The sequence below is a fragment of the Lynx rufus genome, unplaced genomic scaffold (assembly GCF_022079265.1).
Source record: "Lynx rufus isolate CCGP_SWC_20201006 ecotype Redwood Valley unplaced genomic scaffold, mLynRuf1.p SCAF_2, whole genome shotgun sequence".
NCBI lineage: Eukaryota > Metazoa > Chordata > Mammalia > Carnivora > Felidae > Lynx > Lynx rufus.
In genome coordinates this window covers 170,363,985-170,383,886 of record NW_025814834.1, presented here as the reverse complement: position 1 = coordinate 170,383,886, position 19,902 = coordinate 170,363,985, and the positions used below count along the sequence as shown (strand labels likewise).

Below are 19,902 nucleotides of genomic sequence, written 5' to 3'. Positions count from 1 at the left end.
TTAATTTTCATTACACTCAACACTTTTTAGTCATCTCATCTCCTATGAAATCCTCCTGTGACTGCTCCGTATATAATTTTCTCACTGTAGTAACTTTAATCTTGCTATTCTCCCCTCCTTCACTGACAAGACCCCTCACGATTGCTGAATGCTGACAGATCATCTTCTGACTCCGCGTGACAATTTATAGGAAACTCCCCTAACCAATACAGACTTTTCGTGGTTTCCTGATGGTTATTTAAAGGATGAAAATGGTAAGTATGCCGGGTATTGTTATTGCAACTCCCTCAAAGTCACTGAGTTAGCACCTTTACCTCTGGTACTTTGGCCCGACAGGCTGAGTTATACACCCTTACTCGAGCTTGTACCTTAGCCAAGGGTAGAACTGCAAATATTTATACCAATAGCCCGTATGCCATCAGAGTAGCTAATGACTTTGGAAGGTTATGGAAACAAGGTTGCCTTACCTCCAATAGGGATAAAATTAAAAATGGTTCCTATGTCTGAAATTTATTAGATGCCATACTTTTGTTGGCTTCTCTGCCTATTAAGGTCCTGGGCATTCTAAACTTGACTCCCTGGAGGCCAAAGGAAGCCATCTCGCTGATATTTCTGCCAAAAATGCTGCTCTCAAGGAAACCAATAGTCAAATCTCTGTCATGGTCCAAAGGGACGTTCTCTTAAATGATAATTTTGAAAAACTGACCAAAGATATCCAACAGTGGGCCCCAGAACAGGAAAACAATTGGAAATCTAACAATTCTTGGTTTGATAAAAAGAGAAAACTCTGGCCTGAACCAATTAGCAACCTGGCCTTACCAGAAATCCTAAAGTTTCCACTACTTACCACTGTGCACACATGAAATCATTGGTCTACTAATGAAATAGTAGTGTTAATGAACCAATATTGGTGGGGATATACCAATAAGGTCACAAAAAGTGCCTACCCTCACTTGTCTCACCTGCCTAAAACACAATGCAGGGAAATCTGTTTGCATGGCTCTCAAACACTTTAAATTACCTCACAGGCCATTCAATTTTCACAAATGGATTTCATACAGCTTCCCCATCTCATATCTATAAATATGCTTTAGTCATGGTTTGTATGTTTTCTCACTGGACTAAAATTTTCCTTTGTAGACTGGCCACTGACTCTTCTCTGGCCAAAATTCTGTTAGAAAAAAATTATCCCTACCTGGGGAACCCCTGTTGAACTTCATAGCGATTAGGGAACCCATTTTATCATTTAGGTACTTCAACAAGTCTGTGTTGTGTGGTCAGTTTTACACCACTTTTATTGTGCATACCATCATCAATCCTCAAGCTTAGTGAGACACACTAATGGCACTATTAAGACTCAACTGGCAAAATTTGTAGAAATCCTTTAAATACCTTGGCCTAAACCACTGCCTTTGTTCCTTCTAAAGTTCAGACTCACTCCCTGGGGAACTCATAGACTTTCACCCTTTCAGATAGTCACAGAACATCCAATGCACTTGGCTCATGATTCTTTTGATCCACAGTTGACAAAAGGAGATATACTTCAATATCGTAAAGTCTGTTTCTATTAAAACTAACCATGCTTTGGTACAGCAATCTTTTCACAGTGCACTCACTCCCAGGAGATGAGAAACTTAAGCATCACACCTTGGAGCTTGGAGATTTCATCTACTGGAAAAAAACAGCTCCAGAAAGACTCTCTTCAACCTTGCTGGAAAGGACCCCTATCAGGGAGTGTTAGCCAACCCTTCAGCTGCCAAACCTGAGGGAATGGACTCTTGAATTCATGTGATACATCTAAAGGAAGTATCAAACCCTGACTGGACTTGCATACCATATGATCAGAAAGATTTCCTGGAATTGAAGTAGACAACATCCGATGTGACAGTTTTCCCAAAATGTCTGGACCAGGCCTGTTAGAAGATTCAGGATTCACAGAAGAAACTCTTTTTCATTGGGACTATTAACCGACTCTGGATTCTTGTCCAAAATTCATGGCTTCTGAATTTTCAACTTGACTGTATTAATAACACATTTGGTTCCAACAGTTCTTCTGAGATAATAATACTTTTTAAAGGTCTTTAAAGTTTTGCTGTTTTGCCACCAGCTATTGTTTCACATTTACACCTGCACTGTATCTCCCCAAATGCATTAGGTTAATTCTTTCATGTGCTCTTGCAGTAATCACCATTCTGCTTTCATAACCACTTTGAGTAGGGACTTTCAGGAGGTATATATGACTCTGGGCTTGCCTCCGTATGGGGAACTCTTCTCCCCTACGTTGGAACAAGTGCCAATAAATATTTCTGGTTGCCTACTTTCAGATCGAGGATCCTGGTTTAGAACCATCACACAATTTGGCATTGTCATTTTGATTCTGTACTTACTGCCTATCAAATCTTTGTGAAAACAATGTACCCAATAAGATTATCTCCAGTGCTTACAATCTTGATAAATATGGACTACAGACAGTAAATGCCTGAGAGTGCTCCCTACTACCCCTCCCTGTCACTCAAATTTGACCTCAATAGGTTTCCAATCTATATAATTCCCCTCCAGAGTGTGACATCACCCAGGAAAGATCTTTCCTGGCACTAAGGGTCAAAAGTCCAGCAAATTAAGAAAACCTCTTTTTAATTTTTTTAACGTTTATTCATTTTTTGATAGAGAGAGACAGAGTGTAAGTTGGGGAGGGGTGGAGAGAGAGGGAGACACAGAATCCGAAGCAGGCTCCAGGCCCCGAGCTGTCAGCACAGAGCCCGATGCGGAGCTCGAACTCATGGATGGTGAGATCATGACCTGAGCTGAAGTCGGACGCCCAACCAACTGAGCCACCCAGGCACCCCTTTTTTAAAATTTTTAAATGTTTATTTATTCTTGAGAGAGAGAGACAAAGTGTGAGCAGGGGAGGGGCAGAGAGAGGAGGAGACACAGAATCCAAAAGCAGGCTCAAAGCTCTGAGCTGTCAGCACAGAGCCCGACATGGACCTTGAACCCATGAACTGTGAGATCATGACCTGAGTTGAAGTCGGATGTTTAACCGACTGAGCCACCCAGGCACCCCAAAAAACCTGACTCTTGATCAGCGATGACTTTGGAGAAGGATCTTGACCAAAAGGAAGAAAAGTGAAAATTAATAAAGGGAAAGCCAACTAAAGTTGAATACAGAGGACATAAGGGGAGGCTACAAGGGGTACTCAAACCCTGAACATTGGTTATAGGAAGAACTGTCAACTACAGTGTTACAGCAAATAATCAGCACACAGAAAGAGACAAGTGACATACACTCGGGAGAATCAGAAAAGACTGTTTATTTTGCACTGATGCCAGCCCAGTGGAGTCACCTTCAAGGGTTGAGCCCTGAGCGCTGGCACTGGCCTTCTTTTATGCCTGGCTAGCTTCTGGGTACTTGGAAACTTTCTATCAGCTGCACAGGTGGGCAGGAATGCAGGGGGCTCAAGGAAAAACAGGGGGTGGGGGAGGGGCACTATCGATTGTGCTATGTGGGCAGTTGGCTGATGCAAGAGGCAAGCAAGATTACAGAAACCAAAAGCATGCAAGGGGGGTATCCGGCCACGGACATCTGGCTAGCCTTCTTTATGTGCTCTTGTCGGCTTTCCTTCTCATTCCCCCCTCTTGATTCTTAAGCTGCTGTAGCACTCTTAGAGAAATTCAGTTTGTGGGGGCCGGGGAACCCCTTGCTGCCATGGGAGGAGGGGCAAAGACCGTTCTGGTTCCTTTCTGCTGGACAGGGATGTCAAAGGGAGGAATGCGATAGCTAGGGTTCTTCACCATCCAAAGGAATACCAGAAGAAATCTGTACACTCCACTGGGTCTTATTTCAGTATCTACCTCCAAATCTTCGAAGGGTGCCTGACCAGTGTTGGATTCCCATGGGCTCAGTAGAGCCTTATTTGGTGTTATTTTGAGTGCAGAGTAGGCACCTTGAGAGACTGAGGCACAGAGAGACGGGAGCCAAGCAATTACACAGTAACAGCTCAATAAGGTTTCAAGGGCAGTTTTTCCTTCGTGGATGAGCTAGCTCATGCTGTTGGAGACGCACCTGGTGGGCTAGTTGCTCCAGTATATGGACCACTTGGTCTGGAAGTACGCACCATCCTTTTTTGGTCTGGCTTCCTTTTTCCTGTTGTACCCATTTTGTTTCTTGGATTGTGTACCTTGGGGAAGTTGGCAGTTCTAGGACCACCATGATTTTTGAGGGTGTTGTTTGTTCTCCCACTGTTTGTTTAGCTGCAGCATCTGCCTGTTGGTTATCTTCCGACACTGAGTCTTTTTCTCATTGGCGTCCTTTGCAGTGGATGACTGCTATCTCCCTTGTTCCCAGGCTGCCCTCAATAGTTTTAGGATTTCTTCCCAATTTTTTCTTTTCCTCCTGCAGTCAAAAGTCCTCTTTCCTTGTATAGAGCCCCATGTATATGTAGAGTGGTGAAGGCATAGTGCAAGTCAGTATATACGTTGGCCTGTTTGTCTTTACTGAGTTCTAGTGCTCTCATTAGGGCCCACAGTTCTGCTCTTGGGGCTGACCATCCTTGTGGAAGGGGCTTTGCCTCTATGACCTCAAAATCAGAGATGAAGCTGCTGCTGTCCGTAAACCAGATGAGTTCAGGATTTTGTAAGGGACTGTCTGATAGATTGGGTCAGCTAGAATAGACCTCATCAAGTACCTCTAGGCAATCATGCTCTTGGGGCCTGCCACAGTGGGCAAGAAAGTGGTAGGATTTAGGGTTTTTATGGCTTCTAATTTTACTCATGGGTTTTCACATAGTAGTCCCTGATATTGTATCATCCGAGCATGAGTTAACTAACCAGTGTTGCCCCCTGGCATCCATCAGGGTAATTAATAACTGAATGGGGAACTTTAACATTTAGATTTTGCCCCAACGTGAGTTTGTCTGCTTCCTTGATTAAAAGTGTGGTGGCTGCCGGGACCCTCAAACAAGGTGGCCATCCTGCTGCAACTGAGTCAATCTGTTTTGAAAGGTATGCCACTGGTTTCTGCCAAGGTCCAAATTCCTGGATTAGAACCTGCAAGGCCACCCCATTGTTTTTATGGTTGTGAATGCCTTTTCTTGATTAGGGCTCCAGACACTCTGGAAAACAGTGTGGAGTTTCCTCAAAAAATTAAAAATAGACCTACCCTATGACCAAGCAATAGCACTGCTAGGAATTGACCCAAGGGATACAGGAATACTGATGCATAGGGGCACTTGTACCCCAATGTTTATAGCAGCACTCTCAACAATAGCCAAATTATGGAAAGAGCCTAAATGTCCAGCAACTGATGAATGGATAAAGAAATTGTGGTTTATATACACAATGGAGTACTACGTGGCAATGAGAAAGAATGAAATGTGGCCCTTTGTAGCAACGTGGATGGAACTAGAGAGTGTTATGCTAAGTGAAATAAGCCATACAGAGAAAGACAGATACCATATGTTTTCACTCTTATGTGGATCCTGAGAAACTTAACAGAAACCCATGAGGGAGGGGAAGGAAAAAAAAAAAAAGAGGTCATAGTGGGAGAGAGAGCCAAAGCATAAGACACTCTTAAAAACTGAGAACTGAGGGTTGATGGGGGGTGGGTGATGGGTATTGAGGAGGGCACCTTTTGGGATGAGCACTGGGTGTTGTATGGAAGCCAATTTGACAATAAATTTCATATATTGGAAAAAAAAAAAAGATCCCCAGAAAAGGGATGACCTTTCTTACTCCTTCAAGTTTTTTTATTTATTTTTGAGAGAGACTGAGACAGCGTGTGAGTGGGGGAGGGGCAGAGACAGAGGGAGACCCAGAAGCTGAAAAGGGCTCCAGGCTCCGAGCTGTCAGCACAGGCCCAGATGCAGGGCTCGAACTCATGGATCGTGAGATCATAACCTGAGCCGAAGTCAGATGCCCAATCGAGCCACCCAGGCGCCCCCTTTTCTTACGCCTTTAATGTCTCGTATAGAGGTCTGGCCAACTCTGAGAAGCCTGGGATTCATATCCAACAGAATCCTTCTGCTCCCAGAAACTGGGAGCGGACCTGCCCGCAGGTAGTGGGAACCAGAATGGCACAGACTTCCTGTTTCCTTTCGGCTCCCAGCATCCGTTTGCCTTGGGTAATTTTGAAGCCTAAATATTTAATTTCCTGTTGGCAAATCTGTGCCTTTTTCTTTGACACCTGGTATCCTGCCTCTGCTAGTAGCCTGAGAAGGGCCCTAGTTCCCTCCCAGCATTGGGTCCATGTGGGACTGGCTAGCAGGAGATCATTCACATATTGGAGGAGGACACATCCTGGGTCCTGTCCCAGAAACCTGGCTAAGTCAGATGCCAGCGTCCCACTGAATATGGTTGGTGAATTTTTGAATCCTTGTGGCAATCTAGTCCAAGTGAATTGTTCTTTTGTCCCTGTGGTAGGGTTTTCCCATTCAAAAGCAAATAGGGATTGGCTGTTAGGTGCTAGCTGGAGATAGAAGAAGGCGTCCTTTAAATCTAGACATGTGATCCATCCTGCCTTAGAGGGTATGAGTTTTATTTTTATTTATTTTTTTTTTAATTTTTTTTTCAACGTTTTTTATTTATTTTTGGGACAGAGAGAGACAGAGCATGAACGGGGGAGGGGCAGAGAGAGAGGGAGACACAGAATCGGAAACAGGCTCCAGGCTCCGAGCCATCAGCCCAGAGCCTGACACGGGGCTCGAACTCACGGACTGCGAGATCGTGACCTGGCTGAAGTCGGACGCTTAACCGACTGCGCCACCCAGGTGCCCCGAGGGTATGAGTTTTAGAAGAGTGTATGGGTTAGGCAACCCTGAATGCAGCCTGATGACTGCTTCTTTAATGGCTCTTAGATCCTGTACAGGGCCGTAATCATTTGTCTCAGGCTTTTTCACCAGCAGCAAGGGAATATTCCATGGGGACTGGCATCATTTTAGAAGTCCCATTTGAGTAGCCTGTCCAAGTGTGTCTGGATCCCCAGACGTGCCTTCCGTGGGACCATTTATTGGCGTATTTTGACAGGTTGGGCCCCAGGCATTAGGTCAATTAATATTGGGGGTGGTTTTTTGACCAGTACATTCTTCCCATGGTATCGTCAGGGACAAAGTCATGGGTTGGGCCTTTTCATTTAGGTGCAATTGCATCTGTCCATCCAAAGTGAAGGCTATTTTTGCACCCATCTTGGCTAGGAGGTCTCTACCTAACAATGAGACCAGGAAGTCGGGTGATACAGGAACTCATGAACTATTTGGTGACCTTCCAGCTGGCATTGTTGGGGACCACAAAATAGCCTCTGGGTTTGCATCCCAGTGGCTCCTATGATGGTGACTTCTTGACCCAATAGAGGTGCCACCTTGTCACCACAGAGTGTTCAGCTCCAGTGTTGATGATGAAGTCTATTGTCTGGTCCCTTACCTTCATTTTGACCATGGGCTCATGGGGGCCCAGTTGGACAGAGCCTGGTCTTTGATAATCAGAGTCTGCTCCTGCCAGTCCGATCTGGTCAGCTGAGGCTGACCAAGCTGGGATGTCCATCTCAGATGTCTAGTTGTCCATCTGGTGCCTGAGACTGGAGCTATTTTCTGGTTTTGGTGACAATTTTTCGGCTCTTCTGTGTTGAAAAGGGTGAGCAGAAGTTGCTTACAGTTGACTCAGGCAGGGTGGTGAGTCTGGAATATAGATTCTAGGAGATCTATCATTGCCTGTGGGTTCTCAGAGTAGGGCAGCATGTGGTGTCCCCAGTTGAGGAGTCAGTAGTACAGACCAGTTGGTTGCAGAAAACTGATCCCCCCCTCTTGTAGGGTCCCATTGCAGCCTATTCTCGGTGACCCCTAGTCTCCTGCAATGGCATCTGCATTGCCATTGGGGCCTTGGACCTGGAGCGGCAGACCTAAGGTGTCTCTACCAGTTCAGGTATCCCTGGTTGAAGCAGACTGGCTGCTGGTAGAAGCAAGACTGACAGGGGGTGACTGTCAGGCAGGTGAGGTTCCCCTCCCTTGATTGATGGGGCACTGGGGGCATATGGTGGCAGAAATGGAAGGACTTCTGAATTTTCTTGGAGGATGGGGGGGTGGGTTTTTTTTTTCCTGCAAAGTCTTCTTTCCGGCCTGTGCCACTAAGACCTTACATTGTCCCTTACTATTAATGCAGAAACGGACCCAAAGAGGTTTGACCTGGGCTATTTCCAGCCATTGGTCAATGAATGGGAATTGATTCGGATGGCCAGGGTCCCCTGTAATTACCTTATAAACAGCTCAGATTGTGGGGACATCTACGGTGCCCTCAGGGGGCCAGCTTACACTGAACATAGGCCATCTGATTCACAGAGCGTGCGTAATTTCCCGGGGATGGGGTGGGGTGGGGTGTCAATTTGACCCCATAGTCACCTGAAAATCCCTTTTTAAAATTCTTAATCATACAATCCAGAACAGTTGGTTTTGAGGAATTTTCCCCCATCCTGGTATCCAAAATGGGTCCCTCCCAACGTATGATGTAGCAGGACAAATATGAGGGAAGAGGTTGTTTCCTTCACCTGGCTGCTCCCCTCAGGGGTATTAGATGCCTCTTAACATTGGCAAGTCAGTATAAACACCTGACTTGGATCAGGCCCCTGTGGACCTGATTCTGCCTCCAGTCATTTATGAGGTCTTCACAGAATGGCACGGTAGGACACACTCAGGCTCCGTAGCCAAAACCGTGGAGCACGGGCACTCACACATACATTCAAACAGATTGCACACTTCCACCCAGGGCTTCCCTGTTCTATGCGGGGTGATCAAGTTCCCCTTCTGCCTCAGGGTCTGGCCTGAACTCAGTCTGAAGTCCCTGGGGACACTTACCGATCCGACGTCCTGGGACAGGCCTTTTTGTTCCACCTGGAGTCCGTTTGAGGGCAGCGGTGGCCGACTATTGTCGGGCCCAGCGAGGGCAGGGGTCCAGTGAAACCACCTGCGGCTCCCCCTTCCTTTCCATCGCAGGGGCCCGATATGAGTGGCTTCTCCGCTGGCCTTCGACAACGGTGGCTCAAGAGGCCAGTGCGGCTGTCGGCTTCCAGGCCAACACTTGGCACAAGTGACAAGCGACACGCACTTACACCGGTGCCGGCCTAGGGGAGGCACTTCCAAAAGCTGAGCGCGAGCTCTGGCACTGGCCTTCTTTTATGATTGGCTAACTTCCGAGTACTTTGAAACTTTCTATCAGCTGCACAGGTGGGTGGGACTGCAGGGGCTCAAGGAAAAAGGTTGGGGCTGGGGTGGGGGGGGGCACTACCAGTTGTGCTACGTGGGCAGTTGGCTGATGCAAGGGGCAAGCAAGATTACAGAAGCCAAAAGCATGCAAGGGGGGTTATCCGGCCTCGCACATCTGGCTTTCCTTCTCACAGACCCCAATAGAATAACTTCAACACGAAAATCATTAATTACAGGTCTTAACAAAGAAAGATGTACACTGCGTCTCCTACAAGATACAGACCACTCCTGCAACTAAGCCAACGAGAAACCGTCATCATCACCTTGAACCTGAATTGGCTGTTCTCCAGTAGACTTTGGGTCAAAATAACCCCTCCCACCTTCCTCCTCCTTCTCCATAAAAGAACTTCTCTCCTTTGTTGGACTTACCTATGGTTTTGCCATAGTTTGCGTGCAGCGAATTGCAATGCTTTGTTGCTTTAGAATAAACCCATTTTTTGGTAGTAAAATAACAGACTTTTATTTTTAACAACATAATATCTACTCTTCTTACTCATAGAGGGGCCCAAGAAAACAACCATGGGTTGGCTCAGGGTAGATACCTACGGCATTTCGACATTCAGGAGAGCACCACTGCGGGATAAAAGGAACTAAGCAACGCCTTCCTAAAGCAGTTTCTCCGGAGGGAAACGCTGGAGTCCGAAAAGCGCGGGCCTACGGGCGCCAGACGCTGTGTCACACACAAGGTGGACCGCTGGAAACACCCTCCCTCTCTACGAGGGATCCGAGTGTTTGAGGGAAGCGGGGGGTGGGGGGAGTCTAGCTATGGACCTAGGACCTCATCCAGTCCCTGTCAGTGCAGCAGAGAACCCTCTCTCTCCACTCTGGCCATTCCAGACCCCGACAGATGAGCGGCACAGCCGTCTCTGTCCTCTCCGGATTTACCGCCCTAGATTTCTACCCGGACTGTTTGGGGAGGTGCTCTGGTTCTTATTTCCGGTGGCGGAGAGGTGCCGTTGCCATGGCAATTAAAGTAAAGGCCGAGGTCTGTTGAGCTGCAGTGAGAGGATCGCGGAATCCGTGGAGAGAATTGCCTGCGCTTCCTCGTTTGTGAGCTGGAGTTAGGTAGCGAACAGCTCGCGGTCTCTGTCCCTGCAACGCGCCCTGCCTCGCTGTCCGGCTTCCTTTTCTGTCACCTTTTATTTCTCTGTCCTACTAACGCTTGGTCCGTGTGTACCTCAAATGTACCCCGATACGCAGTTTTGTCGTCGTGAAATACAAAAACAGAGAGGTTGCCCGCGATCATCTGTGAAATGTATTTCACGGTGTAGGGCCGGCAACTGGGCGGCTCTGTTTTCACTTGGCCCTTTAGAAGCCTTAGGCGCTTGTTAACAGTTTATTTTTCTTGGTATTGTGTGGCGGGTTATTTATGGAGCCGTTTGCTACAGTGTGCTCTCTAGGCCCCTGTGTTGGTCTCGCGCTGGAGTTTTAAATGAGGGAGGTTTCTAAGCCTGAGGGGTGCAGTTATATATTTATTTAAGCTTCCGTTTCGTCTCTCGTCACAGAAAGGGAAAGAATAGAATTCTGGAACATTTGTACTGTGGGATTTCCACGTGAGGGAGTCACCTTATTTGGAAAGAGTATTCGAGGACGAGCCTAAAAAAATACTTAAATTTTAAAATTGCTTGCTGCAAAATGAACATTCATTCTTCCTTTCTTATTGGAACAGTTTTTCACCCCCCACATTTGTGAGGAGATGTGTGCACGCATATGTGTTTAAAACTGATGCTTAATTATAGTGATATCAATTTGCAGTAACCAGACTGTGACACCACATCCCTATGGGGTCCTTCTAAATCTGGTGTAATATGAAAGTGTCAGGCAGGCAGTCTGTGTATTATAAATAGGGTACTTCATCCATGATAAGCGATTATTATCTTTCTTTCCCAAGTGTAAAAGACCTATATAATTCAAGAAGGTGCAAGTGATTTAGGCCTCCTGAGTAAGAATCCAATGAGTCCTGAAGGGGACCCTACCTGTGTCGTCTTATTGTTGAACTTGAAATATTCAATTTATTAGGTTGGAATGTATTTTTAGAAGTCAAAGCTGGGTAAAATAATGTTGGAAGCTGTTAGACCACCAGCACGATTTAGCGCCTCACAGTAACTGTTGTACAAGAAGCCTTCATTCACGTTAATAAAGAAGAAACTGTTATCAGAATTTACTGCCTCTTGTTACTGCTAGCTGGGTGACATCTCTGTCCCTCAATTTCCTTATCTGTAAAAGGGGCAAAAAAATACTTGACCACTGTAATAAGGATAAATTGAGATGTATGATAGTTCTTTAAGCCTTATGAGCAGAGGTGCTATATAATGCCACAACGTTATTATTAGGGATGAATGCAGTAAAATCTCACAATAATGCTATAAATGGGATCTTAAAAATTGAGTTATTCAAAATGTGGGCCTACATTATTGAGATGTTGGTGGAATGACCTCGTTGATCCTGCTGAGGGGAGGGATGCCAACTGCCAATCACATGACATCCGAATTCTCCGTGTTGTGGAGTTCACTCTTTCTACAGTTTATTTAGCACTTATTATGTGGAAGGCACTGTTCTGTATGTTCCCCGTGTATTATTCAGTCCTCATGACAACCCTATGAAGACTTAACTTCAGCTATCTTATTTTGAGAGAATAGATGTGTGCTTTTCCTTTGCTGTATGATACTTATTTTGCATTTATATTACATCTTTGCTTTGGCTTTTTCTTTTGGCTCCCTCATATACATATATATATTTTTCTTTATATAAATTTTCTTATATATAGTTGATTTCTAAATATACATGTATGTATAGCTCATATATATGTATGTATACATGTTTATTTACATGCATATAATTTGTATATATGTGTGTGTATATACAAATATACATACACACACACACATATATAAATTGCTGAAGGCTTGTTCTAGTTTAGCATGTGATAATACAAGCATATGCATATTATATTATTGGACTTTTCCCTGGATATGAAACCTTTAATGGCTTGATTTCCTCTCCTCCACCCCCACCCAATTTGAGAGGCAAGGTTACATTTGCATTTTAGGGAATTAACACTGACTAAAATTTTAAAATTATTTTCTAATAGAATGGCCATCAGTCCAGGAAGAGATGCAGCTTTCTCCTGTCAGAAGTCAGCACTTTCAGAGAGTCTGCGAACAAAGAAATTTCCACTAACTGAAGAAGAAATATTTTATATGAATTGTAGAGCTGCCTACTTAACTGTTTTTAAAAGCAGCTTAGAAAACATTATTTCTAAAGAACAACTTTACTTGGGTAATTTTTTCTTTAAAATTTAAGTATTTTGCCTTATTTGTTGAAAGGTAATAGATCAGAAAGACAGGAATAAGAATTACATTGCTGAATCATTCCAGTTTCTTAGGGAAGCTTGAACAGTGAAACTACATTACGCTATTGTGTGATTTTATATATTTATATATTCTAGTAGCTTCCAAATAAAAGCATTCAATGTTTATACAGACTAGATTAGTATTTTTTTTAAGTTTTTAAATTTATTTTGAGAGGCAGGGAGAGAATTCCAAGCAGGTTCCAAGCTGTCAGAGCAGAGCCTGACATGGGGCTCGAACTCACGGACCATCAGATCATGACCTGAGTTGAAAACAGGAAACACGAGTTGGATGCTTAACCGACTGAGCCACCCAGGTCTCCTTATATTAGTATTTTTAAGGCTTCCATCAATTACTTGCATATTACTTATGATATAATATATTATATATATATATATATTTATTTTTGAGAGAGTGCATGAGCAGGGGAGGAGCAGAGAGAGGGAAGGAGAATCTCAAGCAGGCTCCACACTATCAGCACAGAGCCCAGTGTGGGGCTTGATCCCACAAATTCTGAGATCATGACCTGAGCCGAAATCAAGAGCAGAGTACTTAACTGACTGAGCCACCCGGGCACCCCTTAAAAATATATTTTTAAAAATTCTTATTTGGTACTTTAAGATTTATAATAATAGAATTTAAAACATTTTGGTATCTGAATCACTAGGCTGAATTTGACCTCTACTGAGGAAAATGTAAAGAATATATAAAGATGGGTTGAATGATTACAAAAAAGAAATATTAGGAAACAGGTAAAATTTTAAATTTTTTTTTTCAACGTTTATTTATTTTTGGGACAGAGAGAGACGGAGCATGAATGGGGGAGGGGCAGAGAGAGGGAGACACAGAATTGGAAACAGGCTCCAGGCTCTGAGCCATCAGCCCAGAGCCCGACGTGGGGCTCGAACTCACGGACCGCGAGATCGTGACCTGGCTGAAGTCGGACGCTTAACCGACTGCGCCACCCAGGCGCCCCTAAAATTTTAAAAGAGAAGTGTGCTGTTTTTATTTTTTGGGGAGGGAGGGAGAGTTGGTCTTTTTTTGCTTCTTTCCATTATATGTAAAATTTCTCTGGTTGCAAATATCCATCAGACCAATGAATTTTATCCTTGCCAGATATGTCAAATAATTTGGAATTCTTTACTCTTGAGTGGTAAACAATAGCCGATAACACTGAATACTCCTGTAAGTTTCATCAAGGCTAATAACTTTATGGGTAGAGAAACAGAGTTATCTTGCCAACTTTAGAAGAGGTTTCCTTAAATAAAAATTCTGACATTTTTGCAACAGTGTCTTGGGTTTGTATGCAATAAGATCTCTATTTGAGGAAATCCACATTGGGGAATATGAAAATTGAAAAGATTAAATTTATATTTTATTATAAGCTATAATTTTAGGTTTTTTCCTTTATTCTTTTGGATGTCTCTTTGTAATGTTGTAATGATTGAGTTCAGATAATCTAGATTTTTGAAAAGTCGTGTGAACCAGTGATATCTCTTTCTTACTATGTCTTTCATCTATATCTTTCTGTCATTTATGCATATAACATGTGCTATGACATTCCATTTCAAGGTTGGACAGTGCAGTACCATTGCCAGAGCTATAGAGTTCCTTTTTTCCCCAACTTATAAATAATATAGGTATTATAGATTCATGTCACAGCTTAAAATAAACTCTGGCAAAAGATCGGTATTTTGGTGTTAACCTTTAAACATTTACAGTTACGTGTTCTTATTGCTATCAGACATAATAATGGGCTCCAACTAATTCTAAACTTAGAAAGTAAATTAGATTAGTAACTACTAAATTATACCTATTTCTTAGATATGAGAATATCTACTTACTGAGTGCATGTTTAGGCACAATTAATTTTATTCTGAGAAAGTTTTTTTTTGTAATTAATAGTACATCAAAAAACCATTTTGTTATTGAAGATAGCAACAAGTGTGTGCTGACCTGCCACTTGTGGCAAAGAGTTACACACCTGTTTTCCCAAAGCTGTACAGAAAATAGCATTTTCTTTCTTTCTTCCTTTCTTTCTTTCTTTCTTTCTTTCTTTCTTTCTTTCTTTCTTTCTTTCTTTCTCTCAAGTATTCTCTACTCCCACAGTGGGGCTCCAACTCCCTGAGATCAAGAGTTGCATGCTCTACCCACTGAGCCACTCAAGCACCCCAGCATTTTCTTTCACATGGACTTTTGACTTCAAATCACAACTTCATTTAGGTCCTGTTTATAGTCTTACCTTTTAAAGGGTGGACATTGGCTGGGGATGGAATCCTAAAACACATGTACCTTTTTCCTGACTCTCTTTATAGATGAGTTATAAAATGGTCTATTTTTATGCTAGGCAAAATACTTGAGAAGTGTGCATGCAAGTAGGGAAGGGGCAGAGAGAGAGAAAGGGAGAGAATCCCAAGCAGGCCCCACTCTTAGCATGGAGCCTGATGTAAATCTTATTCCTACGGCTGTGAGATTATGAGCTGAGCTGAAATCAAGAGTGGGATGTTCATCCCACTAAGCCAGATAGGTGCCTACAGCTGCAACTTCTGTTAACTCTACAAGTCACCCTGGATGATGATCTTGTTTCCATTTCTGTCTCAAAGTTTAAATTATCTAGGTATGATTCACTGTCATAATCTGGAGGATGGGAACATTTCTTAGTCTGTGGACTTCTAATATGTTACTAACTGTGAATCATAACCACAGGTAGCAATTTTACCCTTCAGGTGTGGACTTCCTAGTTGTATTATAAACCTTAGGAACCAAGAAGTTTGAATCTCTGAAAAAAACAAAACCCTGTATTATGCTCACGCACAATGAATGTTCAAAATAAGGGACTCATAAATGTCTACATTTACTGCCCTGATCTGGTTTTTATTTCCTTGCAGATTTTTTTTTTAGTTAAATTATTTTATATGTATTAGTCCTTTTTCATTAAATTGTAGACCATCCAGATTATCATTTTTTTAATGTTTATTTTTTTTAAATTAATTTTTTTTCAACGTTTACTTATTTTTGGGACAGAGAGAGAGGGAGACACAGAATCAGAAACAGGCTCCAGGCTCTGAGCCGTCAGCCCAGAGCCCGACGCGGGGCTCGAACTCACGGACCGCGAGATCGTGACCTGGCTGAAGTCGGACGCTTAACCGACTGCGCCACCCAGGCGCCCCTAATGTTTATTTTTAAGAGAGAGCATGCAGGCAGGGAAGAGGCAGAGCAAGGGGTACAGAGGATCCAAAGTGGGCTCTGTGCTGACACCAGTGAGCCTGATGTGGGCTCAAATTCACGAACTGCGAGATCATGACCTGAGCTGAAGTTGGACACTCAATCGACTGAGCCACTTAGGAGCCCCCAGATTATCATTTTTTATAGTGCTAAGTGTAATGCAAGATCTTGTGAAATTTCACCTATGATTGTTAGAAATATCCAATATAAGGTTTTATAATAGAAGTTGTAGCACGATTCAAGACAGTTATACGTTTTAAAATTCTATTAATTCCTTCTCTAGTGTTTAGGAAACTTACCATGGGTTCATTTTAGATAGTGTTAGGTCTTAATATGCAGAGATTTGTTTATGTGCAAATTACCCATTTGCTGCTTTTAAACTGTACAAAGTACAATTGTTTAAAGCCATTATGTTTTAATGTGTATGGCATATGCAAATACAAAAGCCTTTCTCACATTGTAATTTGTTGCCTTTCATAGATATAAGAGCATACCTTTTAAAACAAGAATGTCTCTAAAATAACCAGTTAAAGGACTGTTTGTAAAAATTCTGGTTAAAAATCGAGTGATTTGACCATTGCGTCTCTATAATGCATACTTCTCTCAAAGTATGTTGACATTCTTGGGGCGCCTGGGTGGCTCACTTGGTTGGGTGACTGACTTCAGCTCAGGTCATGATCTCACACTTTGTGAGTTTGAGCCCCGTGTCGGGCTCTGTGCTAACAGCTCAGAGCCTGAAGCCTGTTTCAGATTCTGTGTCCCCCTCTGTCTCTGCTCCTCCCCTGCTCATGCTCTGTGTCTCTCTGTCTCTCAATAGTAAATAAATGTTAAAAAAAAATTTTAAAAAGTATGTTGACATTCTTGATCTTTAGCAAGGCTATAACTGTAAATAGATACTTTTTGTGTATATATTTGACATTTGTGACTTGATTAATGATTAACAACTAATGTTCTTGAAGCCCTAATGTTTAGTAGTGATGAACATTTTAGATAGATACATGCCTTGTTGACAATAGTTTTCTCAGATTAATGATTTCCTCATTTCATTAAGGTATTTGTTGGGCCAGAAAAAGTAATAATTTATACTTTTTGTGGTTATTCTTATGTCCTCAAAATAAGTGGATGGTTGTCTTTAATCTTTTTTTTTTCCTCCAGGCACTTTTACAAAGTAAATCGATGTTTTCAGTTAGTTAAACTATGTAGGTTGAGAACCAACTGTCAGAATAGGAAAAATGAGTTTAATTCTGGCATTAAATGATAACATATGTATTTTTTTCATTTTTATAAGTCAGGCATACATTGATATCACTAGATTATCAACCCCAAAGGTGTATGTGTACTTGTGTATAATAGTGTAGTGTATAATGATTTTAAAAAATATATACTTAGGTACCAATTCCAAATGTTACTATAATAACACTTGTTTAATTGGGCAGCTCTACAGCATGCAGGAAGAAATCCATCCCAAAAGACCATTAATAAGTATTGGACTCCTCAAACTGCCAAACTGAATTTTGATGATTTTTGTATAATTTTAAGGAAGGAAAAACCTACTTCAAAAGCAGAACTACTAAAATCATTTAAGCAATTAGATGTAAATGATGATGGCTGTATTTTGCACACTGATCTTTATAAACTTCTAACAAAGGTAAGATTTGTGAAATAGTTTTGTAATATGCATTGCTGGCCAAACTATTTGGAATCTAACTTTGGCTACCAAGGCCACATTAAAAATAGCTATTTCATTGGCAGGTGAAGTGAATCACATATAGGTTGTTTATAAAGTACTTAAGGATCCTTCTGGATGAAAAGTGCTCTGTAAATAAAACATAAAGTATAAAATTGAACCCATGTTGCAGTCCCCTTGTGTGCCTTTGCAATTATTTGCTGCTCAGAACTTTTTGTAATTTAGGAATAGGTTCATATGTGATAAATAAAAGAGAAACAAAGTATAAATGGGATTGGGAATCCATTTTGATTATTGGTATCATGGGAGAATTATCATTACTCTAAATTCAGTGGTAGTATTATTACTGGATCTATAATATATATTGTTGAAATTTAGTAAACTGAAATTGATACTTTTACAAAATTTGATAAAATTTTGAAATTTTAATTTAGATGAATTTCATTATTGCTTGACATAATACTCGTTCTGAGGTTTATAATGAAACCATATATTCAAGTTGACTTGTAGAAAAGATTAAAATAAATTTTCACTCTCCTCCTGTCCCTCGCATAACAAAGTGATAGTCATGTTGCTTTAAAATAAATCTTGTTTTCTCAGAGAGGGGAGAAGATGACTCGAGAAGAAGTAAATGCTGTAACAAGTTTGGCAGATGTAAATGCTGATGGCAAATTTGATTACATCAAGGTACGTAAGTTCATGCTAATGTAAATTTGTGTACTGTGTAGAAGAATTTTTAAAGGGCACATCTTTTTGATATTGGCAATGATGTATTTGATATGTTGTGTACAAAGTGTACTTGACATTTAATCTGAAGAGTATTGTAACCTGATGACTACATTAGAAATAAGCAAGGTAAAATACATGCATGTGCTCACACATTACAGATATGCACTCAAACATAGAGACTCTTCTCAGAAATATGCCGTTTCTGGGGTGGAAGAATCATAAAAATTATTTAGAACAAACTCAAGTCTACACATGTCTTATAAAAAAATAATAAATCACTTCTCTTTGTGTAACATTTTATTTTCACTCAGAGTATGACCTCCTCATTGAATCATGGCTACATTTCACTAGGTCACTTGAGAGTGGTCAATCTGATTCAAGAAAATAAAATGAGTAACCTAGTTCAATAGGAAATATATTCCATCTATCAGTCTATCCCTTGCCTACTAATGTGCATTTGCCTTCTCCCAAATGTATGATTGAAGGTTTTACCCACTGGACTACTTTTTTGTTTCCTGTAGTTTTGTAAATTATATGTGACAACCAATGAGCAATGTCTCAAAACTACTGTAGAAAAACTGGAAGTTGACAGTAAACTGAGACGTCAACAGTTTGGAAACCACATTGAAGAACCTCCTGAAAGGGACCCATCATCAGTACCAAAACCATCGCCTAGAATCATAAGAAAAACTGAGCAGGAAACATTCTCAAATAAAGGTATTTACTTTTGATACTAAAGATTTCTTGAATAAGAATGAAGGGTCATAATCAGATAAGTTTTTCTTTCTATCTTAGCTTAACAATGATAAATGAGAATCCAACTTTTTGTTAGCTACGTTTCTAGACTCTCTCAGATGTAAAAATCTATTGAAGTAAAATTTTATTATGGAACTTGATTTGGCTGTGCTCATTATATTTTATTAAAACTAAAATTTCAGAGTAAAGAGTGACTGACATATTGAAATAAAGAATCTTATTAATAGAACCTACATTAGGGACCACTAAAGCCTGATAAATATGAAACTTCTGACTTTATTTCAATAGGAAGGAAAAAAAGAAGGAAATTAATACTTATGCCTTTTATGCTACACTATGTTTAGAAACAGACTTCCTATTGATGACTTTTGATAATGTGAGACCAAGTAATTAACTCTTACTTATTACAGGCGATACCAGGAGTTCTTCACTGGCAACAACTAGAAAGTTCAAAACATCTATTTCCTTCACAATTACCATGGGTGCTAATAGTAACAGAAACTCAAAGTTAACCGAGCCAAATTCAATAAAGGTATAGTATTTTAAATTAATAGGTAAGACTTTTTCTGCAAATATTTGACATTAGGTTTATTAATAACTATTTGGTGTCTACAGAGAACCAATAAAGTTTGTGAAGTAATTCTTTGAGATTTTTCTGTGGATTACAGTATTTCTACCAATAAGCCAGTTTTAATGATTTTAAAGTAAAAATGATGAATAAGAATATTATTAAAAGATCTTCAATTTGAAAGTCATGTCTTTTCAATTTTTGAACTTGATGAATTGATTGATTATGAACTTTGCATAGCAATTTTTTGGTTTTGTTTAACATGTTTTCCATAGGTATTTCCTATAAATACATCATTCATTCAATATCAATTCCTATGAGAGAGAGACAACAAAATCACCT

The 19,902-nt window shown here is 41.2% G+C and overlaps 1 protein-coding gene across 1 annotated transcript in view; it reads left to right on the top strand.

Moving 5' to 3' along the window:
• Positions 1 to 10,224: 10,224 nt before the first annotated feature.
• EFCAB7 (EF-hand calcium binding domain 7) overlaps positions 10,225 to 19,902 on the top strand; it is a 47,347-nt gene continuing 37,669 nt past the window's right edge. The window contains exons 1-6 of the mRNA XM_047085554.1: positions 10,225 to 10,310; positions 12,337 to 12,524; positions 17,257 to 17,468; positions 18,108 to 18,194; positions 18,758 to 18,953; positions 19,403 to 19,524. Of these exons, the coding sequence (XP_046941510.1) occupies positions 12,338 to 12,524; positions 17,257 to 17,468; positions 18,108 to 18,194; positions 18,758 to 18,953; positions 19,403 to 19,524 (804 nt within the window). The 5' untranslated portion in view covers positions 10,225 to 10,310; position 12,337. The remainder of the gene's footprint in view (positions 10,311 to 12,336; positions 12,525 to 17,256; positions 17,469 to 18,107; positions 18,195 to 18,757; positions 18,954 to 19,402; positions 19,525 to 19,902) is intronic.